Source organism: Festucalex cinctus, chromosome 17 (assembly GCF_051991245.1).
Source record: "Festucalex cinctus isolate MCC-2025b chromosome 17, RoL_Fcin_1.0, whole genome shotgun sequence".
Taxonomy (NCBI): Eukaryota; Metazoa; Chordata; class Actinopteri; order Syngnathiformes; family Syngnathidae; genus Festucalex; species Festucalex cinctus.
This window is the reverse complement of record NC_135427.1, coordinates 16,297,111-16,317,801: the sequence shown is the minus strand read 5'-3', so window position 1 is coordinate 16,317,801 and position 20,691 is coordinate 16,297,111. Positions and strand designations below refer to the sequence as shown.

The 20,691-nt window shown below is 40.1% G+C and overlaps 1 protein-coding gene across 1 annotated transcript in view; it reads right to left on the bottom strand.

Moving 5' to 3' along the window:
* LOC144005465 (uncharacterized) overlaps nucleotides 1-20,691 on the bottom strand; it is a 237,300-nt gene that overhangs the window by 104,865 nt on the left and 111,744 nt on the right. Inside the window, exon 6 of the mRNA XM_077503672.1 lies at nucleotides 3,781-3,840. Within this exon, the coding sequence (XP_077359798.1) occupies nucleotides 3,781-3,840 (60 nt within the window). The remainder of the gene's footprint in view (nucleotides 1-3,780; nucleotides 3,841-20,691) is intronic.

The window sequence follows — 20,691 nt, the reverse complement described above, 5'->3', positions numbered from 1 at the left end:
GATGCTAGTTTCGTTAGCCCGTCTATGGCATTTTGCATTGCGCGTTAGCATTCAGCTCAAATCTTGAAAATGTAAATATTAAACAATATTGTGCTTTTGTACATAACAGCAATGTTATTATTATTATTATTATTATTATGTTTTTAATGCACGCACATACAGAGTTCCTCCACATATTGACTTGCTTTAAAAGCAAATTATGTTCCCCTTCATCTGACGATGAGTGTAGATTTTAACCATAGAAGGGCCAAAACATCCCTAATGAAAATTTAACTGCACTAAAAAACTAGCCACCAGAGGGTGCTAGAACTGCACACATGGAAATCAACCTGACTTTTTTTTTTTTAACAGATGTGTTGCATTTAACTTGTGAATATGACGACGACGATATTGTGGCAGTTTTAATGTCACGATATCGCGCATATCTTTGCTTCCCTACTCTTACGAATTCCACTGAATTGCTTTTGTTGTTTTGCTCCAAAATATGTGTATATTTATATTTTGTTCAATATGAAACTAAATTCGCCTGATATTTTACCATCTTTTTTTTTTTTTTTTTTCTCATTCAGGCCTTTGTCGAGTATTTGTCACGACATGTCAACGCTGACATGCAGCCGGCCTCCAGCGTGACGAACGGACGGACGGACGGACAGACGGACGGACGGCATCCATTTGGATGCTTGTGTTGGCCGAGATGACCTCAAATTTTAAAGACACGCACACACACCGGCACAGATGAGGAGGTAACAAAGAAAGGCCCCAAAAAAAGTTTGGCGCTTGGGGACGTTTGTTGACAGGCGGCGGTTTCACTAACACTGACGCAAGCTAATGAGGGAGGCGAAGGCCGTCGGCCTGCCGTCAAGGCCGGCTGATTGATGCGCTCCAGTCGGATGAGGCGGCGGCCGCCGTGATGTGACACTCGTGCGCCGCTGACAACACGCTAACGCTCATCCGTGTTGATGGGGCCCCGCTCGACCGCGCTTGTTTTCAATCCCTTGTTCTTTTTCTCTCTCTTCGTGCTCGTCTCCTTGCCACTTGCCATCACGAGACGGAAGGCCCTCAGGTACTTCGCTTATGAAGCATCCGCCGACCGGACCAGATGAAAGTAATAACCGGCAGCCGGCGGGCTTCCGGCGGTCCAAACAAACGCCGGCTTCCAAAATATCTATTTGATGCGTACGAACAAACCGAATTTGGGGCTTTTGTAGCATCTAATTAGTAAACGAGTGCTTAAAAGGACAACAGCGGCTTGAGATACAGGTAAATCAACTTCCATGTTTTTCAATATATGAGCACCATTTTTTATTTATTTCTTGCATTGACATGCGAACAAAACATTTCAGATGGTGGCAGTAAACTCCACAACCACAAAGTTTGCTAGCTAATGCTAACAAGTAATGGGAAACATCGTAGACACGCTAACACGTAGCATCAGTAGCATGCTAATACTTTTAGCAACGGCTAACTTAAAACACCTAAGATGCTGCAATTAAAATGAAGACTTTTATGACTTATGACTTTTAGTAAATGAGCGGTTAAAAGGACAGCAGCGCCTTGAGATACAAGTAACTCAACTTCCATGTTTTTCCACATATGCACGATCATTTGCACCATTTGCTTTTGTTTGCTTTGACTTGTGAGCAAAAATTTCAGATGGTGGCAGTAAACTCTACAACCACGAAGTTTGCTAGCTAATGCTAACAAGTAGACACGCTAATACGTAGCATTAGTAGCATGCTAATACTAACTAAAAACACCTAAGATGCCGCAATTAAATTATGACATTATTTTTCCATTACGTAATTACTAGGCACGGGCCGATTACTGGTTTATCGTGGTTTTACAAACTCAAGGTTCAATAACTACTTTCACAGGTGATGAGATCTTTTTTTTTTTTCTTTTTTTTTGTGGAGACTTCTAAGCCAGTCACAATATGATTGGCTGCTTGCAAAGTTCAGTAAACAAGCCGCCTCAAATGTGCCATGTCTAAACAGAAACACAAAGTCGGACGTTTTGGTGCCAATTTTTATGTTGGCGACAAATTTCCTTTGCTTTTCGCAGTGGAAAAATTCATTCTGAGATTGAGGACATTCGCCCCCCCCCCCCCCCCCCCCCACCCCGAATTTTTGCATAATCCTGCAATAAAACCATTGAAAACGGAACCTTCCCTCAGGCAGGCCTGACCAACGCAAGCTAAGTTTGTTGCTCCTTTCCAACAAATCGGTCATCTGTAACGTCAGCACGTAAACGTAGATAAACACAAAACAATGTTGCCTTTGTTGGTCCTCACAACATGTGATTATTGGGCCTGGGGGCGAGTCGTTTGGCTGCTCGACCCAAAAACTCCACAAATCATCGGCCTGTTCAAAGCCATGTGAATAGTTTGGCATCACTTGAAAGGAATATGAAATTATGTCACATTATACCACAAGGAGGATTTTTTTTTTTCTGTCTCACTCGATTTTGCCTTCCAAGTTGCGCCACTTGCATATGGCGATTCGAGCCCTTCTACTTCAAATGCTATTTACTTGACAAAGGGTTTGCGTTCACAACACATGAGCGACAAAGCCTTTCAAAGTCACCTTTAAACAGCACTGAAGGCAGCAGGGAGCCTTAACAATTAGGCATGTAGGTAGAGTTAAAAAAAAAAAAAATGTCTACTAAAAACTAGGGATGAAACGATATCCAAACATCACAATACGATAAATATCACAATATTGTGGGTAGGTATGCGATACAAAAAAAGGTCACAATATTGTAAAAAAAAAATAAAAAAAAATCATACTATAAAAAAACACAATAATGTGCTTTTGTACATTACAGAAATGCTTATAAACAACTTACGTGCTCTAATAACACTTAATATCGAGGCACTTGCTTGCCAATGCAAGCACACATTGAGTTCCTCCAAATATTGACTCTGTTCACAAGCAAATTACGTTCTCTTCATCTGACCATTAGCGTGGATTTAAACCATAGAAGGGCAACAACATGCAGTATGAAAATTAAACTGCACTAAATGCTAGAACTGCACAAATGGAAATCAACTTGACTTTTTTTTTTAATATCGCGACATGACGATGACGAGATATTGAAGCAATTTTAACGTCGTGATATCACGATATTGCCGTTATCGTTACATCCCTACTGAAAAGCCACAAATAATTGACGTCATTGGATTGAATTGTTTTTAGCTTTAGTTCACTGATATTTTTTATTTTTTTTTTCCCCCTGGTGTCCTGTTTTTTTTGGTGGTCTTTGAACGCACCTCGTGTGCAGTCAAAGTGAAACTAAAAGTGAAAGTTATATTTTTTGTGTCTCTTACAAAGCAGCTATTAAATAGTCACCGTGCACCTGCAAAATATTCTCAAATAATTGTTTTGGAATATTCAGGTGAGATGAAATAAAAGTGTCTGCAAAACAATTTGTCTTTTCAGGTTTCTTGATATTTGAAGCTTCAAATATATGCAAATCTGCAAGGGTGTGCGCAGTAAATTATCATGGGAAGATTTTGATGTTTGCGTGTGAATATCAAAATGTGACTTTGAATGACTTGAGTCAGTTTGTGCTAGCGTGCTAATTTCCGCCAGTAAGCGAGCTAAATACTTTGCTTGCGTATATAAAAGCACACTTTGCATGCATATCCACCATCACTTTGTTGCTCTTCAGTTACTCAACAGCGTGAAATATCGAAAAATATTTACTTAATCACGTATATCGAACCGTCACTCATTGCTTTGGCATTAAGTGTACAAAAAAAACAACCAAAAATGAACGTACCATGTAAAGCAGCAGTTGATCGACGGAAGATGAGAAAAGTCCGCCACTTGATCTCTCCATCTGTTGATTGAACAGACAACCATCAAACGGTCGATAAACACAGACATAAAATAGTAAGTCAGATTAGACAGATTGTCTATGTTGTCATGGCAACCCATAGAAGAGCGTTATAGAGTGATATATATATATATTTTTTTTTTTTTGTTATGTAACGTGTTCATGATTGCGTTCATGCTTGATTCACGGCGTTGATGCTTTACGATCGTCTCCGTTTTAAGTACATTGTCGCCATCTTGTGGCATCTATAGGCAACTCATTTTGGGGGCGTGTCTATTTGGGCTGGGTTCTTCTCACCATTTTAGTAAGCAGAACAATGCTGCTCGTATGCTGCCGTCTGTCAGGAGCGCAACATAAAAAGCGTGTCAATACATGTCGTCGTTGAGCATCCTGGAAGATGATCCCGTTTTTGTTTTTTTTGTTTTTTGTGTAATCAATCAGCTTTCATCATGGTCCTTTTGATGGTCCATTCCACCTGGTCACCTTTATTTTGCGGCATAATTGGGTGGGAAAGATGGCGCCTGCGATAGTTGTCTGCATGCCAAATGAGTAACGATGTGTTAAAGCGTCTTGTGGAGGGCTTCTCGAGATCGGAACTTATCTAGCGACAGGATAGAAACTTGAGTCGTTGACGGGGGCTTTTCCAGGTGGACTCGTTTGGCAGCTGGCATTCTCAATGATTGCAAACGGCTTTACAATTTCAGTGCTTAACGTCTGATGATCCAGAATTAGCTTTGTAAAATTTGATATTTTACAAGTCGTTATTGAAATTTTAATGAGAAGAATTTTCATTCTCCGTATCTGTAGCGTAACAGTGACAAGTTGAAAAGTACAGAAAGTGACATTTGTAATTCCGCTTTACACGTCAAAACATGCTCAGAAAAAAGGTCACTTTTGTCATTCATGTGTATGGGCTTTGGCATGACGCAGTTCTCATTAATATTTTTATATTTATTATATATTATTATATTGTTTTAATAAACTACTTTTTAGATATCTGGAACTGGGTTTTGAGATGTCAACATTATTTTGATTTGTCAAAATTGGAGTTACCGGTTCAAATAATTTATAAATTCATTCGACTTGGTTAAAAACTCGTAGAAATCTTGAATTGATCGGAATCAAATTGGGAGCCATCTCATTTCTACAATTCTGTTGCAAATACCAATAAATACAAATTGCTGCTGTATGCTAGTTTTCTTTCTTTCTCTCATTCTTTTTCTTTTTTATCTCTAATTATTTTTTGTTCTCTTTATGTATTTTTCTTTTTCTTTCTTTCTGTATATTTTCTCTATGTATTTTTTCTCTCTTTATGTATTTATTTTTTTTCTTTATGTATTTTCTTTCTTAGTATATTTTTTTCTCTTTCTGTATTTTTCTCTCTATTTTTCTCTATTTATTTTTTTCTCTCCATTTTTTTTCTCTCTCTTTCTTTGTATTTTTTCTCTCATTCTTTGCATTTTTTTCCCTTCTTTGTATTTTTTTCTTTTCTTCCTTTCTTTCTCTTTCTTTCATGTATTTTTTTTTGTTAAAATAAACTTGACAAAAATGTAACGCAACCCCAAACTTTGTCATCATTTTTGAGTTCAAGTGAGCAGCAGTTGCTCAATTTGCGTTCAAGTGGCCAAAGTTGCGTTTCTCCGTCCATTGTTGACATGACAGCGCTTGACTTCTTCCTCGTTTTCTTGCTTCATTGTACCGACGCTGCCAAGAACGTGCTTTGATTCAAATTGAGTCTTACAGTTGCGCTGCGCGTCGACTTACAGATCCAATCCGAAAGACGCAAAGTCAAACGTGAACGCCGCTTGGGCCCTGCTGCTCACTTTTTTGTTTTCATTCTGGCTCAAAGTATCACTCCTTCATATCCTGCCAGCGCGCTTCACTTACACACTCGCCGGTCCGTTCCAAGCAAATCTTTGACTTTGTGTAAACGCCGCACATCGCAAATCTAACGCGCAATCTGGTTTCGATTCCGCGTGACTGCGAGAGATGGATTACCGTTCGCAAAACAACACAACACAAGTCGATCATTTCAACATGTTGGGTGGAACACGTCGGCGCAATCGTCCCGTTTCGGAAATGAAAGATGAAGCGGCGATGAACGGGACACTCATCCAAATCATCAACACGAACTCTGACGCAAATTTCAGATGAGATGAAAGGTAAAAGTGTCTCAGCCTATTTACCAGCTGTGTTTTGGGCGAGACGCTGGGTACTTTGGAATGTTTTTTTTTGTTTGTTTTTTTGTTTTTTTCCCCAGAAAAACTCGTGAGAAAATCACAAGTGTTACCTTCGAGCCATGAAGTGATGGGCCTCACAGTTTGGCTCCCTCTAGTGGGAAACAATCACTGAATGAAATAGGAGTGTGACGATATAGAGATATCGCGATAAATCCTGATACTTTGTCTCCCGATAGATTATCAATACATTGAGAAGCCTCAAGTAATCCCCATCAGCACGTGTCGACATCACAGCGTTTCATGTTTTTGTCATCTGGGACTCAAGAGGCAGGCCAGGACTGCGTCCAAAACTCACACGGCCGAGGTGTCAGCAGACGAAACGGGTATGTGGAGCGAGCGGGGGCAGCTCATCAGACCCCCGCCCGCCCCCACCGGTGGGATCATGTGACTTCAGGCATGTCTCCGTTTTCATTTCCACGCAGCCTTTTGTTTCCGATAAGATGTATAAATGATGAGCGGCCTGACAAAGTATGGAGGTGGGGGCGGTGGGGGGGGGGGGGGGGGGGGGTTAAGGGTAGGGCGTGGGGGGAGCCCTCAGGCGGCACATCAGTCATGATCGGCCTGTCAGCAGGTAACTGATGGGGGGCCCTGCAGGCACAAAGACCCCTTTTTAAGCAAAAGAGGGCGGAGCTGAAGTAGTATTTGGGCTGACTCGTATCGAAGGGACTCTTGAAAGCTGTGGTTCTCATATTGGGGTCCCCGGCGGTCCCACGAGACACAACTCGGGGTAGTTTGCAATCAAAATTATGTCGTATCATGAAGGGAAATTGTATATACTGACTTTTGGGGACCAGGCCAATAAAATAAATAAATAAATAAGAACAACTATTCCAGTGATGACAACAATGGAAAAAATATATACAAATGCAAAAATTAAAAACTTCACACATGAAAAGAATAAAACCTTAAACACAGCAGTGCCTTGAGTTATGAGTTCAATTTCTCATATAACAGTTCTCAGAACTCAACAACAATAACTCTCAGCTTCTTACTACTGTGCTGATATTAGTTATTCTTTTCAGAGGATAAAGAATATTTGAGGTGTCCCAATGTATGTTAGCATTCAGGAAGTGGAGGCAAAGTGGTGGCTTCTCATAAACAACATGCAGTTCTCCGTGCTTGTATTGCAAGTCAAAGGGAAGAATAAAAATAAATCTGTCCATCGATGGCTCATATAGTGAAAAAAAATTCGCAAGGCTCCACTTTATTATATATATATACACACACACACACACACACACACACACACACACACACACACACACACACACACACACACACACATACATACATACATACATACATATATATATATTTATATATATATATTAGTAGCAAAGAGTGAAAAAAATTTGATGCGCTGAGTTCATCAGGCTAATGGTTCAATCTGTGATGCTTCCATTTGATGTAGCAAGTATACAAGCTTCCGTCCCTAATAATGTTCTTTTCATCATTTCTAATGACAGCCCGTCCCTAATAATGGCAGCAATTTTTTGCTTGAAAATATTTAGAATATGGCACTGCTGCCCGCACACCGTGATAAAATAAAATTAAAAAAGTGACTTATACGCTTATCTCTGATATGCAGGATGAAGACTCACGTTGGCAAACAATTCACTGCTGCGTGAGTCATTCAACATCAAAGCTGAAAAATACTGTCACAAGTTTAAATAAACAAATATTTTGAAACAATTGCATCAGGCATCTGTTCAGCCTTTTAACTCACAAATTAGGAATAGGGCACATACGTGAATACAATTTGACATTTTTAATACTTTTATTGTTTATTGTGGGTGACTGTAGGATTTTGTGTTTTATTACTGTCAAATGTCAGAACTAAACAGGGAGTACGGGGTTAAAACTTGGTGCTAATCGATAGCGTTATACGAGCGTTGTGAAAGAATTCCCATCCTGCCGACTCGACCCGCAGAGGACGATTTCAGCGCGTGAAATAAATCTCTTTTAGCGCCTTCTGAACGCAACGTTTAGCTTTATGGTTCTGTTTTGCTTTCGTCTCTCTGCTCTTCGGAAGCATCAATCTTCCGTCGCTGGCCGAGATTAGCTCCGCAGATGTGTGCCTGCGTGATCTCGAAAAGCACATTACAGCCTCCGGGGGATTAGCCTAGCATCGTCTACAGGTGTATGCAAGATGGTGGATTACTCATAATTGTTTGCATTGATATTGAAATTGAGTGAAACAGTGTACTCTACACACTTTTAACCACAAAAGACAAGCATTGGGCTAGCTAAAGGCTAGTCGAAGCTAACGCAGCACTCTCGATCTTTTACCCAGAGCTAGCATAGCAACAAGTGACATGAAATCAAATGCATCTTTAAATCGTTAATGGCACACATGATCTTGTGATCACAATTTACTAGCGTACGTTTATAACTCATTGAGCCAAGTGAATAATATAAGGGTAACTAAAATGACGTTTAATGATCCTCAAAAGGTTCAAATTCCAAAACTTTGCCCCATCTTTTATTTATTTATTTTTTTTAAGTAAAATTTGGACAGTGTTGTATGAACTTGGAAGTTGTGCTCAAGTGCATAATCAGGATGTAACAATATCCAAACATCAGGATACAATATCACGATATGAAGCTCACGATACAATATCACGATATGTTGCTCGTGATACGATAATTATCACGATATTGTCGGGTTTGGCGAAATTTAAAAGGTCACAATATTGTAAAACAAATATGAGCTCATACTAAAAAAAGCACAATGTTGTTCTTTTGTACATAACAGCAATGCATATAAATCACCTACAATCTCTAATAACACATATTGACTCGCTTCACAAGCATATTACGTTCCCCTTCATCTGACAATTAGTATAGAATTTCAAACATAGAAGGGCCAAACATCCCTAATGAAAATTAAATTGCACTAAAAACTAGCCACAAGAGGGTGCTAGAACTGCACAAATGGAACTCAACCTGACTTTTTTATTTATTTATTTATTTTTAACACGTGCTGCTTTTAAACATTGTGAACATGACGACGCCGATATTGTGGAAGTTTTGATATCACAATATCATGATATTGCACTTATCGTTAACATGCCTTATGCATAAATCAAAGTGAAAAGCCTGTAATCATGACTCCAGGTGGGTGCGGCTGTTGATTGAGCACCTTCCGGAGCACAATTACCAAAGTGTCCGCATTAAACTGATGGACGAGTGCTTTATGTGTAGGAACTGCTGAAATTTTAATACGGCTCTCATTAAGCGCTGCCAGAATGTCACTGTGATGGCAACGTTCCAAGGTCACACCGGAGGGGCAGGAAAAAACCCCCCACAATGATAAATTGTAAGACCATCCATCCTATACACTAGCAGCTTAAAAAATAAAAAATAAATGGAGTCATTAAATGGAACCCTATTTGGTTACTTAAGGGTTAGCAAAATATGTGAAACCAAACAGCTCCAAAGGAAAAAACAAACAAAAACATTTTAACTTCAAATGTAAATACAACTTAACTCTCCGTCACAAATGAAAAAAAAAAGAAAGATTTAAGCAGTGTGTAATATAATGCTCAGTTTGAAGAGTGAATCTGCGATTCCTTCGCGTAGCGCTACATACACATCAGCCCTCCAACAACAATAGAGGCTAACGCGATCATTCATTACACATTGTATAAACAGTGTAAGCTATCAGTGCTGCCAATCAACATGATTGATTGCAGCCCGCCTCGAGAGAAGAGTGACGCGTCAGGAAAAAGTTGTTCTTTTTCCTTTCCTTCGCGAGCAAGCACATTGGAAGGCGCTGCCACGGAAAGCGGTGATTAATGCGCTCTCCACGGGTAATCCCACACCCCGGGCTAATGAAGGAGGAATCTATCACGGGGCAGATGTCGCCGTGACGGCACTCCAAGTAGCTGGGAACAATTTACTTTCTTTTGCGGAATTGTTCCTCAAAAGTCTTAAGTTTCTGGAGTAAGAAAAAACACTCAACCACGACACTTCAAAGTACGAGTGCGCCCTAACCGCATCTTTTATGCTCACTTGGCAAAAAAATGCATCGTGAATTCACCCTGTCGCACAGCATGTTCATTTTTGATCGCAATTGATGAGAATATGGCTAGCAAGACAAGCTAACAAAGCAGTCTACAACTCTTCTGGGATAGCACCTACAAGTGTTTCATGAAATCAAGCGCTAACATCACGTAAAACAATAACATGCTTTACTTAAAGGGATCGTTTGGCGAATTGACGCACTGCTGCCAGCTGATCCTTCCACCTGAAGTTGTTTGCCTTTTCGGCGGAAGTATCAGCTAGCTAGCTGCAGTGCGTCGGTTAGCGCTCTACAGGGCGCCGCGCAGTGATACGAACCAACAGAAAAGTAGTGGCTGGCGGTAATGGCGTCTGACTTTATTCAGGAAAGAGTATTGTGATGGAAATGTATCACGCTTTTGAAAACAAATAGTTTTTAGAAGAAAAACGCTTTATTTCAGAGACCCCAGCCAGCTTGCTGGACTATTTTCCTCTCGTCCAACGCCGGACCAGAACGCGTGTCACAGAATGCTGTCAGGGGTAAGTCAGTGCTGATCGCACACACGGGAGGTGAGGCTCAAATTGAGATTCATGTCAAAAAAGCCGAACGATCCCTTTAAATCATAGATGGCCATATGGCTAGCAAGTGGCTAGCACGAGAAACAGTCTACAAATATTCTAGGCTAGCGTCCACAAGTGTAAAATGAAATTGAGCGCTGTCACGTAAATCGTTAAAATACACAACCGTGGAATGAAAAACGATTGGTTCATGGAGATGCTAGCATACTTGTCCGCATCTTTATTCAGTGTTGGCATAGATAAAATTGTGTGCGAACTTCACATGTAACAGTAACATGCTACACCTTTGACCGTATGGCTAGCATGAGAATATATGCATCATATGTACATATTCTGTATTCTATATTCATACAATATGTGCACCTCAGCGCTAGCATGCACAAGTTGTTGCTCATGTCACGTAAAATGTTACCAATGACCTTTTGATCACAAATCACGAGTGAATGGCGAACAAAATGCTCGCGAGAGGCTAGCATTGAAGCGTAAAACAAAAGTGAACGCTAACGTTTGTCAACCACATTTTAGTCCTTATTTTTGTGTCTTTTGGGTCACTTTAGGAGTGTGAAAAAATGAACTGAGGTTGCTATTTCTTTTTTTAATTATTATTATTATTGCTGTCAAATATGTACACACGGGTTGTCAACATGCAACGTTGTCAGCACAACAAATGTGCTTAATCTGCTGTCACGGCCCGCAATAAAAGCAACGACACGCCGCAACATCTGCCTGTTGATTAGTCATTACATGCTGCTCGTCAATCAATTTCCCGTCGCAATTATGAGCGATGGCTTTAAAGTTTAACGGCACGCTTACGAGGCGCACTCCACCGCCAACGCCTCCCAACCGGCCGCTAGCTAAATGCCCAATTAATATAATAGCTAGTTATTACAACAATCTACCAAATTATTTTTAAAAAGTACCTACTTAAAAATTCTGCTGGTATAAAATAAATACGTAGTTATTTTTTAAAAGAGAGTTCTCAAAACAAAATCAGGTTATTAAAATAGGCCCTCATGTTAACTTAAAAAAAAAACCCCATCTAGTTATTAAAAATACCTAGTTATTAAAAACGACTATTAAAAAAAACAAAAACAAGATTTATTAAAATACTGACTCCTTAAAACAATATCTACTTATATAGTCCCTCATGTTAACTTTAAAAAAAATCTATAAACATCTAGTTATTAAAAATACCGACTTATTCAAAAATACCTGGTTATAAATACCTGGCTAATCTATTTATTATTAAAAAAAAAAAATAGTAGTTATGAAAAACAGTTAAGAACGCTCTGCTCTTTATCAACTAGCTTTCTATTAAAAAAAATAAGATAAAAAAGTCATTGTAAAACAATTAATAAAACCCCTATAAAAATATTTAAACCAAATTTGCCTTTTAAAAATCACGTACCGGTACTTGTTCTAAAAATCCTGTACCAAGTTACAAAAAATAACTTATTAAAAAAAAAAAGCTCATGTAAAACGTAGTAAGTATGGGTAGCTATTGTAGTAAAGTACCTTGTAATTCAAGATGGAGATATTGCATAAAAAAAAAAAAAAAAAAAAAGACCTTTGTTTTTAAATCCACTGTGAATGAGCCAAATGACTCCAACTTGTTGGTGATAAGTCCTAACACCCGTTACTCAAACCCGATTATGTCAAAGAGATTTCACCCGGAGAACGCCACCGGCCACCATCGTAACCAAAACAACTGGACAACGGCGCAATGACGTCAGGGGGCGTGGCCTCATTGGCAGGGTTGAGGTCAGGCATCAAAGAGCCGCCACAAAGGCGAAGGAGCCGTCTGCCTCTGCCGGCTTGTTGTTTGGACGGAGGGGCCGGCCGAAGGTCATGCACGCGGATGAAAGACTTCACAGCTGGCAGGCGGAGCTCAAGGGGCCATTGTTCGGCCACCCACGCAAATCCCAAACCCAAACGTGTGCTCGCTCTCACTGGCGTGCGTTCAAACAAGCAAATGTTTGCTGTGACACTCGTAATTGATTATGACAACCACAACAAATACACTTTCGGAGTTGGCAGCTTGTCGTAAACATTCAGAGCACTTAGTGATGACAAACGTGCTAAATAACTTGATACTTTTCAACAATGTGGTGAAATGCCAATTGTAAATTGTAAAGTTCATAAAAGTACTTGTCTTTATGTAAGCAAGAAACAGAAAAAAACTGCAAACAGAGCAGTAAATTATAAGGAAATATTTTTATTTATTTAATTTTAAAGGGATGGTTGTTCGTCTCTGTGTGCCCTACGATTGGCTGGCAACCAGTCCAGGGTGTCCCCCGCCTACTGACCAGAGCCAGCTGAGATGGGCGCCAGCACCCCCCCGCGACCCTTGTGAGGAATGGGCGGTCAAGAAGATGGATGGATAGATGGATAATTTTAAAGGGAATTCACAGCTTAAATCTTTTCTTTTTTTGGAAAGTGAAGCATATACAGTTTGTCTTCTTTTTCGGAAAGTGCAGTATCAATAGTTTCTTCTCTGTTTTAAGAACGTGAAGAAGAAGAAGAAGAAGAAGAAGAAGAAGAAGAAGAAGAAGAAGAAGAAAATGAACATGAAGAATAAAAAGACGAAGAACACGAAGAAGACAAGAAGATGAAGACAAGAAGAAGACTAAGAAGACGAAGAAGATGAAGAAGACAAGACGAAGAAGACAAGAAGATGAAAACAAAAAGAAGAAGAAGACAAGTAGAAGACAAGAAGAAGAACAAGGCAAGAAGACAAGAAGAAGACAAGTCAAAGAAGAAAAGAAGATGAAGACAAGAAGACGAAGAAGAAAAGAAGAAGAAGACAAGAAGATGAAGAAGAAAAGATGAAGACGAAGAAGAAGAAGAAAGGAAGAAGAAAAGAGGAAGACGGAAAAAAAGAAGCCAAGAAGAAGAAGACGAAGAAGAATATGTATTTTTATTCATTTATTTATTTTTTTAGGAAAGAGCAACAGTTAGTGTTGATTTAGGAACGCGCTTGTCTTTTTAGTAAAGTGCAACAAAAAGGTTTCTCTTCTGTTTAGGAAAGTGCAAAAATCAGTTGAATGATTTCGTTTTATGAATGTGCTTGTCTTCTTTTTAGGAAAGTGCAAAATCAGCAGTTTGTCTTTTCAGGAAAGTCATCAAAGACAGCATTTTCGTTGGAAAATGCCAAATCAGTCGTGTGTCTTCTTTTTTGCAACTAAATTGTGGTGGGTAAGCTTTGACCCAAAATAGCAAACCGGCTGTGCCCTTCTGAAGACTTTTTTTTTGTTTTTTTGTGGGTGTCCTCACAAACGAATGGGGCTTTGGGAGGGGGGGGCTCTTCTCCACAATGGGGTTGACGACACGCATGTAAACACGGGCCAACAGACAGGAAACACCTTTGAGTGGGTTATTCTTCGCTCGGGCCGAACAATGAGTGACCTGCTGGTACCCCCCAAAACAAAAAGGCCCCTCCCCCTCCGCAGCTCAACGCGCACCGACGTGACATGATGATAAATATGACATCAGCCTGCGATGGCACCGACAGTCTGCCGCCTTCAAACGTCTTCCGGCAGAAAACGATTCCTTGAAGGTATCCATGTACGCTAAATGATTCATTCACTTACAGTATTCACACAATTTAACTTTTAATATCAACTTTTCCCCATTCATTTTCAATGGGATAGACATTGAACTATTTCTAAGTGTCACTTTCCACGCCCACTTCCATACATATAACTTATCATCATTACCAGGTGTTTGTTACTGCTCGTTGGGCCAGTTGGTAAAGTGCATTGTTCAGTAACCAGGTCATCATTTCATAATTTCTCTCTCAATTTACTTCATAAGCATTCCACATGCATTCAAATCTTAGCATTCAGCTTTCAGCATTCCCACGCAATTTCTCCAGAAATTACACTTAGTCTAATTATTGTAGCTATTCTGTCAGAACGTCATTTGTTTCCCCACAACAATTCTGTCCTGATCAAATGTGAAGACATTGTTGACTTCCAGCTTCATCGTCATCAAAATCGACCCCCCCCAAAAAACAACATTTCCTGCCTTCACAAGCACACAAACTTGAAAACGTTGCGGGTGTCACCAAGGCGGCGGGCCAAACTTCCTCTGTCCCGGCTCCAAAATGTCCGCGCGGCGTTGACAACATGATGGATGATGTGCGGTTAAGTGGTTCGCCCGTCACGCAAAAAAAAAACTTGTTCCAAAAGCACGGCAAACAAAACGAGTGTTTTCAACGTGGCCGATGTTATGCTGCTAATGAGAAAAATGAGACGACAGACGTGCAAATGGGGCTGCAAATCATCAATATTCATTAGGCTCATTTCCTTTTCAAGACTTCAAGTTGTCTCAACATAGAAAACAAACAGACTGTGCCAATCACTTCTAATTATGTTTTTCATTCAAATGAAAAATGTGTGTGTGTGCGTGTGTGTGTGTGTAAGGGGGGGGGGGGGGGGGGGGGGAGCATGTATTTTTATTTTTTTTTTATTTTATGTGGCATTTGGAGTACACTCATGCAGTATTTTTGTGCTCATCTTTTGCACCATTTGTTGGGTTTTGGTGTCAAGGAAGTATGCTGACGCGAGTTGCCTAGTTGGCATGCACCTACAGGCAATTACAAACCTGCCAAACAAACCGACATCTGATGTTTGGCCTGTTTTACTGCCACTTCTCCTCTTGAGGTTTACAGGCATCTCCAAAATAAAAATATCAGGGACTCAAACAAAACATGCGCCATTCAAGCTGGCACTGATAGTGCTATCATATGTCCTTGTTCCAATCATCGTCACGCACAATTGCTAATTTAATACACGCGCAAAAAAAATAAATAAATAAATACCCACCAACTTATTCCACTGTCATTGATCAAAATGGTGCAACCATGGCAACCTATAAACCAGGAAAAAAAAAAGTTAAATATTTTTTTATTTTTATTTCTTTTCTTTATTTATTATTATTATTGTATATTATTATTATTATTATTATTATTATTATTTTATATTATTATTATTATTATTATTATTATTATTATTATTATTATTATTATTATTATTATTAATTAATGTATTTATTTTTTTAGTTTTTCCTCTCCCTTTTGTGGTTCGATTCGGGGATGTCGTTGGTATTTGTCAACTGTGGGCATGTGAAGCCCTTTGAGACTTTTGTGTGATTAAGGGCTATAGAAATAAACTTAACTTGACTTGACATCGCAAAAACAAATAAATGTGTTACATCATCTTCTCCAAGCTCTTCTTCAAAGGTCTTCCAGCCATGAGTGATGCAATAAATAAAACAATGAGTTGACTCAGCAGTGTAATAGTCGGAAAATGCAAATAAAATCAAATAAAATAATAATTGTTCATAGATCAAGCTATTTTGAATATTTTCAGTTAGCTAATGTGTTGAAAAATAAATGACGTGGGGGACTGACTGGTAGTACAGATTTGTGAAACACAGGAAATTGACCATATTTGGACAAGGCGTGTGATGATCTATCGATATCGCGATAAATTGCGCAATTACTTGGTGGGCCACTAGGGGGAGCGCCTCATAAGAGTGGCGGGGAAATGGACAAGTCTTCAGGCGAAGAAGACATATGAGCTCGTTGACTTGTGGAAGACATTTGTCTGACTCAGTTTTGCATACGTTTCTATGAAAAATGTGTATTATATCTTCGATTTTAACATTTTATGTTTTGACTTTTTGAAACACACAATTTCTGAGAAATATTAGTATTGATTTAATTGGATGTAATATTTAAGTCATTTTATTTATTGATTTACATTTGTGCAAGCCAACACTTTGGCAGCCTCTTGTGGCATCTTAGATTCTTACAGGTGAAGAACAAAAATATACATTAGGTGAGTTGGTCAGTGAATAGTTATGTTCCACAGAAAAAAAATGTGAACCGCAGCAGAACCAAAATAAGTTGACCCAGAAGCAGACTCAAAACGGCTTTTAAAAAAAATAAATAAATAAATAAAATGATTCAGTGGTTTTGGCGACGGCAGATTCACGTTGTGGCAGCCCGAGCGATGTGGGTCACTTGGGCTCCAAAACAAAGCAAAAAAAGGGCCCTGGATAAATTTGTCAACGTCCATCACGCCTTCAGGCGTGGGCCCCCCGTCTGACCCCGCCCCCCTTTCTCAAGATAAATACCGCTGTCACGTTTCACCTTCGGTCCCCGGACGCAAATTCAACTTGTCATCCATCATCCTTCCGTGTCACATTTTTTCTCTCCCTTCGTAATGACTTTTCGGACCTCGGCTCTGAACATGAACAAGCGCGTTCAACTTCATTTTTGATGAAACGGCCACTAAAGAATGAGCGCATGTGATAATGTGCTGCTCTATACGTTGGTTTAATTGTCACTCATGACTGTTGATTCAGAATCATTTTTTTATTGTATGTTAAACAAAAGACATTTTGCCTTTTGGCAGTAAATGAATTATGTCACATTTTATACACACACACACACACACACATATATATATATATATATATATATATATATATATATATATATTTCTAAGAATTATAATAATTCATTTAATAATTTAAGCGCATTTCAAGACAAACACATTTACAAAAAAAAGAAAAGAATTGGTTTCAAAGTTTCAGGTCAGTACTCGTTACTTTCTCACATCGTCACTTATTTTTATAGTGGAAGTCAACATTAAAAACATTTCTTGGCAATAATCTTATATGTGACCTCAATAGTCTAAACACGACATTCTGCTGAATAATACATTTGTGGAATGTGAGTTATGGAGCAAAATCCAGCTGTTTTTTTATCCATCTCACGGGGTGGCCATTTTGCCACTTGCTGTCGACTGAAAATGACATCACAGTTGCTCAGGCAACGACCAATCACAGCTCACTTGTTTTCTGAAGCTGCGCTGTGATTGGTTGATTATGAGCAACTGTGACGTCATCTTCAGTCGACAGCAAGTGGCAAGATGGCCGCCCCCTCACATGGATAAAAATGGCTGGATTTTGCTGCTTAACTAATGCAATACTAAACAGAATGCCATATTTAGACGAGTGGGGCTACATAGAACATAGTCAAAATAATTTTTTTTTTAGTTGACTTCCCCTTTAATCATTAAACACTGTTTAAGTGTGAAGGCCACTATTTGAGCACATGCGCTAATGTTTGTTCTTGCATCAGCTATTATCTTAACATGCTAATCCCTTTTTCACCTTTCGGCTTTCTTGATATTACTCGTGAAGTTATTAGCGGCCTGCTTAAAAAGGGAGCCACTGGGGGGAGGGGTGTCAGCTTATTATTAATTGTTTTGGTGTCACAGCCGCTGTGTGCACCCACTGATTTAATCAGCTAAATTCACCGCCGTGGGAGCTAGCCTTAGCGCCGCCACGGTATACGGCAAGCGAGCAAGCCGCCACTGCTGGCGTGATTTACACATGCGGCGTCCGTGGAACGCTGATTAGCACAACTGTGATGTTCATCGCATTAGCGTGGTGCTTTCGATTTTCCACGTGTGAACGTGAGCTCATGTTGAAGGATCGCTTTGAGCGGCTGACAGAAGAGGCGGACCGATTAACTCCCGGCACACGGCGGGTTGGGCTACATAGTGGTAGTATAAAAAATAAAAAATAAAAAAAATTGTCAGGGTACAAACTGTCTTTATCTGGGCTCCAATATTAAAATAAATAAATATATATATATATAAATAATTTTAAACATTTTTTAAAATGATACGTTTAGTAGGGAAAATTGCTATATGAATGCAACAAATATTCCGGCACTCTTGATATGTAAATGTTTGGTAAGCAGATTCAAATAAATACTTTGCCTTCCTTGTCAGAGTCATTGATAAGCACTGATTGTGTGTGTGGGGGTGTGCGTGTGTGTATACAGTATACTTGCGTGTGTGTGTCCACTAATGACTTGGGGGGCTTGTCCCTACTTCCCTCACAGGTACAATCTTGTTTTCCTCCATCCTCACAGGACCTTGCCCCCCCCAGAGACTTGAATAGGCTTCTTTATCTTCACCTGGCCGCGTGGTATCAACTCCTCTAATCAAGAGCGCTTCGTTTCGGCCGGCCGGCCTGAGCAGGAGGGACGAGGGACCCGTCTTGCAATTAAGTAATCACCTTGAAAGCAAAACGTTAGCTCGTTCCCGGCGGGGATGAAAGCTGCAAGCCGGGCCCGATTAACGTGGCATCAGTTCATGACCAAAAGCCCCACTGAGGATGACACTGACATCCACTGCAGTAGGTGGCAGTAGCAGTTGTGTACTCCCAATAATTTTATTGACAAATGAAACTATTTATAGTCGCACCAGAGAGGTGGGGATGCGTGATAGTGCTGTCACCAATATATTTAGAATCGATTAATCTATCGATTATTCAATCGATTAATCGGATGCATTAAAGCGTATTAGAAAAGCTTTTTTTTCTGATTGCTGTTCATTAACCAGTGATTTATGTTTATTTCTTACTTCGTATTTTTATAGTGATTTAAACCAAAATAAAGGGGGGGGGGGGCAGAGGTGAAGAGGTGGCTTAAAGCAATGGTAGTTATTTATTACAAACTGTCAACAGGTGGCAGCGGAATATAAGAGATCAGCCAGGGCCATGTTGCAACAAGCTCTTTTTGCCAGTGTTTTCACCAGGAATGTAAATAAAGAAACTCAGCTATAGTCTGCCAACTGCTGCAAAACAGAAACAAATATACTTTTTTTTTTTCCTGATAAAAGAAGAGACTAATCTTTCTTTTGGTAGATTCCATGTTTTTATAGTAATAGAACAAGATTCTGTGGGCTTTGCAAAATCAGTCAAAATCCAGTAAAACAGCCTCGAGCGAAGGGGGTCGCTTCAGTGAAAATGGCAGCCAGTCATTGAGTTAAAATAGTTGTCGATTAATTTGATAACCAATTACTTGATAAATCGATTATTTTTGACAGCTCTACTGCATGAAATATTTTCTGGGGGAGCGTAAACGGCGGCCCCCCCCGCAGGCTGAGTGGCGGATGGATGCACAACGTCGGCGTTGACGCGAGGTTATCCGACAGAGACGGACGGATCGATAGACGAGTGATATGCGGACGGACGGGCCTATTGATAAACCCCCACCGACAAGAGGGGCCAAAAACACTTGGAGCTCGTCGGGCCGGCTGTCCGTCACGCCGCCCCGCTGCTTTGCACGCACTTCAGGTCGGATGTCCTCAACCCGCCACCGCCGGGCGAGCGCGGGGGCGCCCGGGCCGACCCGCCGGCCACGTAACATGCCACAACACGTTTTCGTCACTTGTCAGTCCGGATGGAGCGCCGCGTCACTCCGGACGTCTGCGCCGCTAGATGTGACAAGGAGGAGGGAAGCTAGCCGGCAATGGCCGACGAGTTCCACGGCATCCGGGAACGACTTCCACAAATACAGTCGTGCTTTCACTTACTAAGGGGACGGGTCTCGAATAAGCTTCGGCTTCTACCCGTCAGCCCTTCTTTCGGATGTCAATGTTGCAAATGATGTGATGTGATTGATGTAAACTGTAATGTGTCCGAAAGGAAAAAATGAATAAACTAAACCAAAACATTTATAGGAAATGTAAACCAAAGTTAACTACTTCGCGGATTTCATTTATTGCGGGTATTTTTTGGAACCTAACCCAGCAAAAAACGAGGGGAACAATGTACTGGCATTTACACATATTGCAAATGGGGATGTTTGATTTGAGATACAAGTGAGCACAGTCATGCACTTCCCACATTGCTACAGGTTTGAACCCTAACCCTCAGTAGGACGTTTTGTTGAATATTTTTCCAACAAGAATGGATGTTTAAAAATTAATTTGGCCGCCTATTGAATTGATTCGAGAATTGCACGCTGTAATTTCACGATATATTGCTGAATATTTTTTTTTAACACCCCTATTTCCCACCCTTGCTCTTGTTGTGGGAATGCTGAAAGCATTACCACATGTTATTCGTATTGTTTATTATTATCAATAATAACATTTCACGACACTTCAATGACGATAGCAAGTCCTCTGTAGCTCAATGGGTAGACTACTCAAGCGGACCTGTG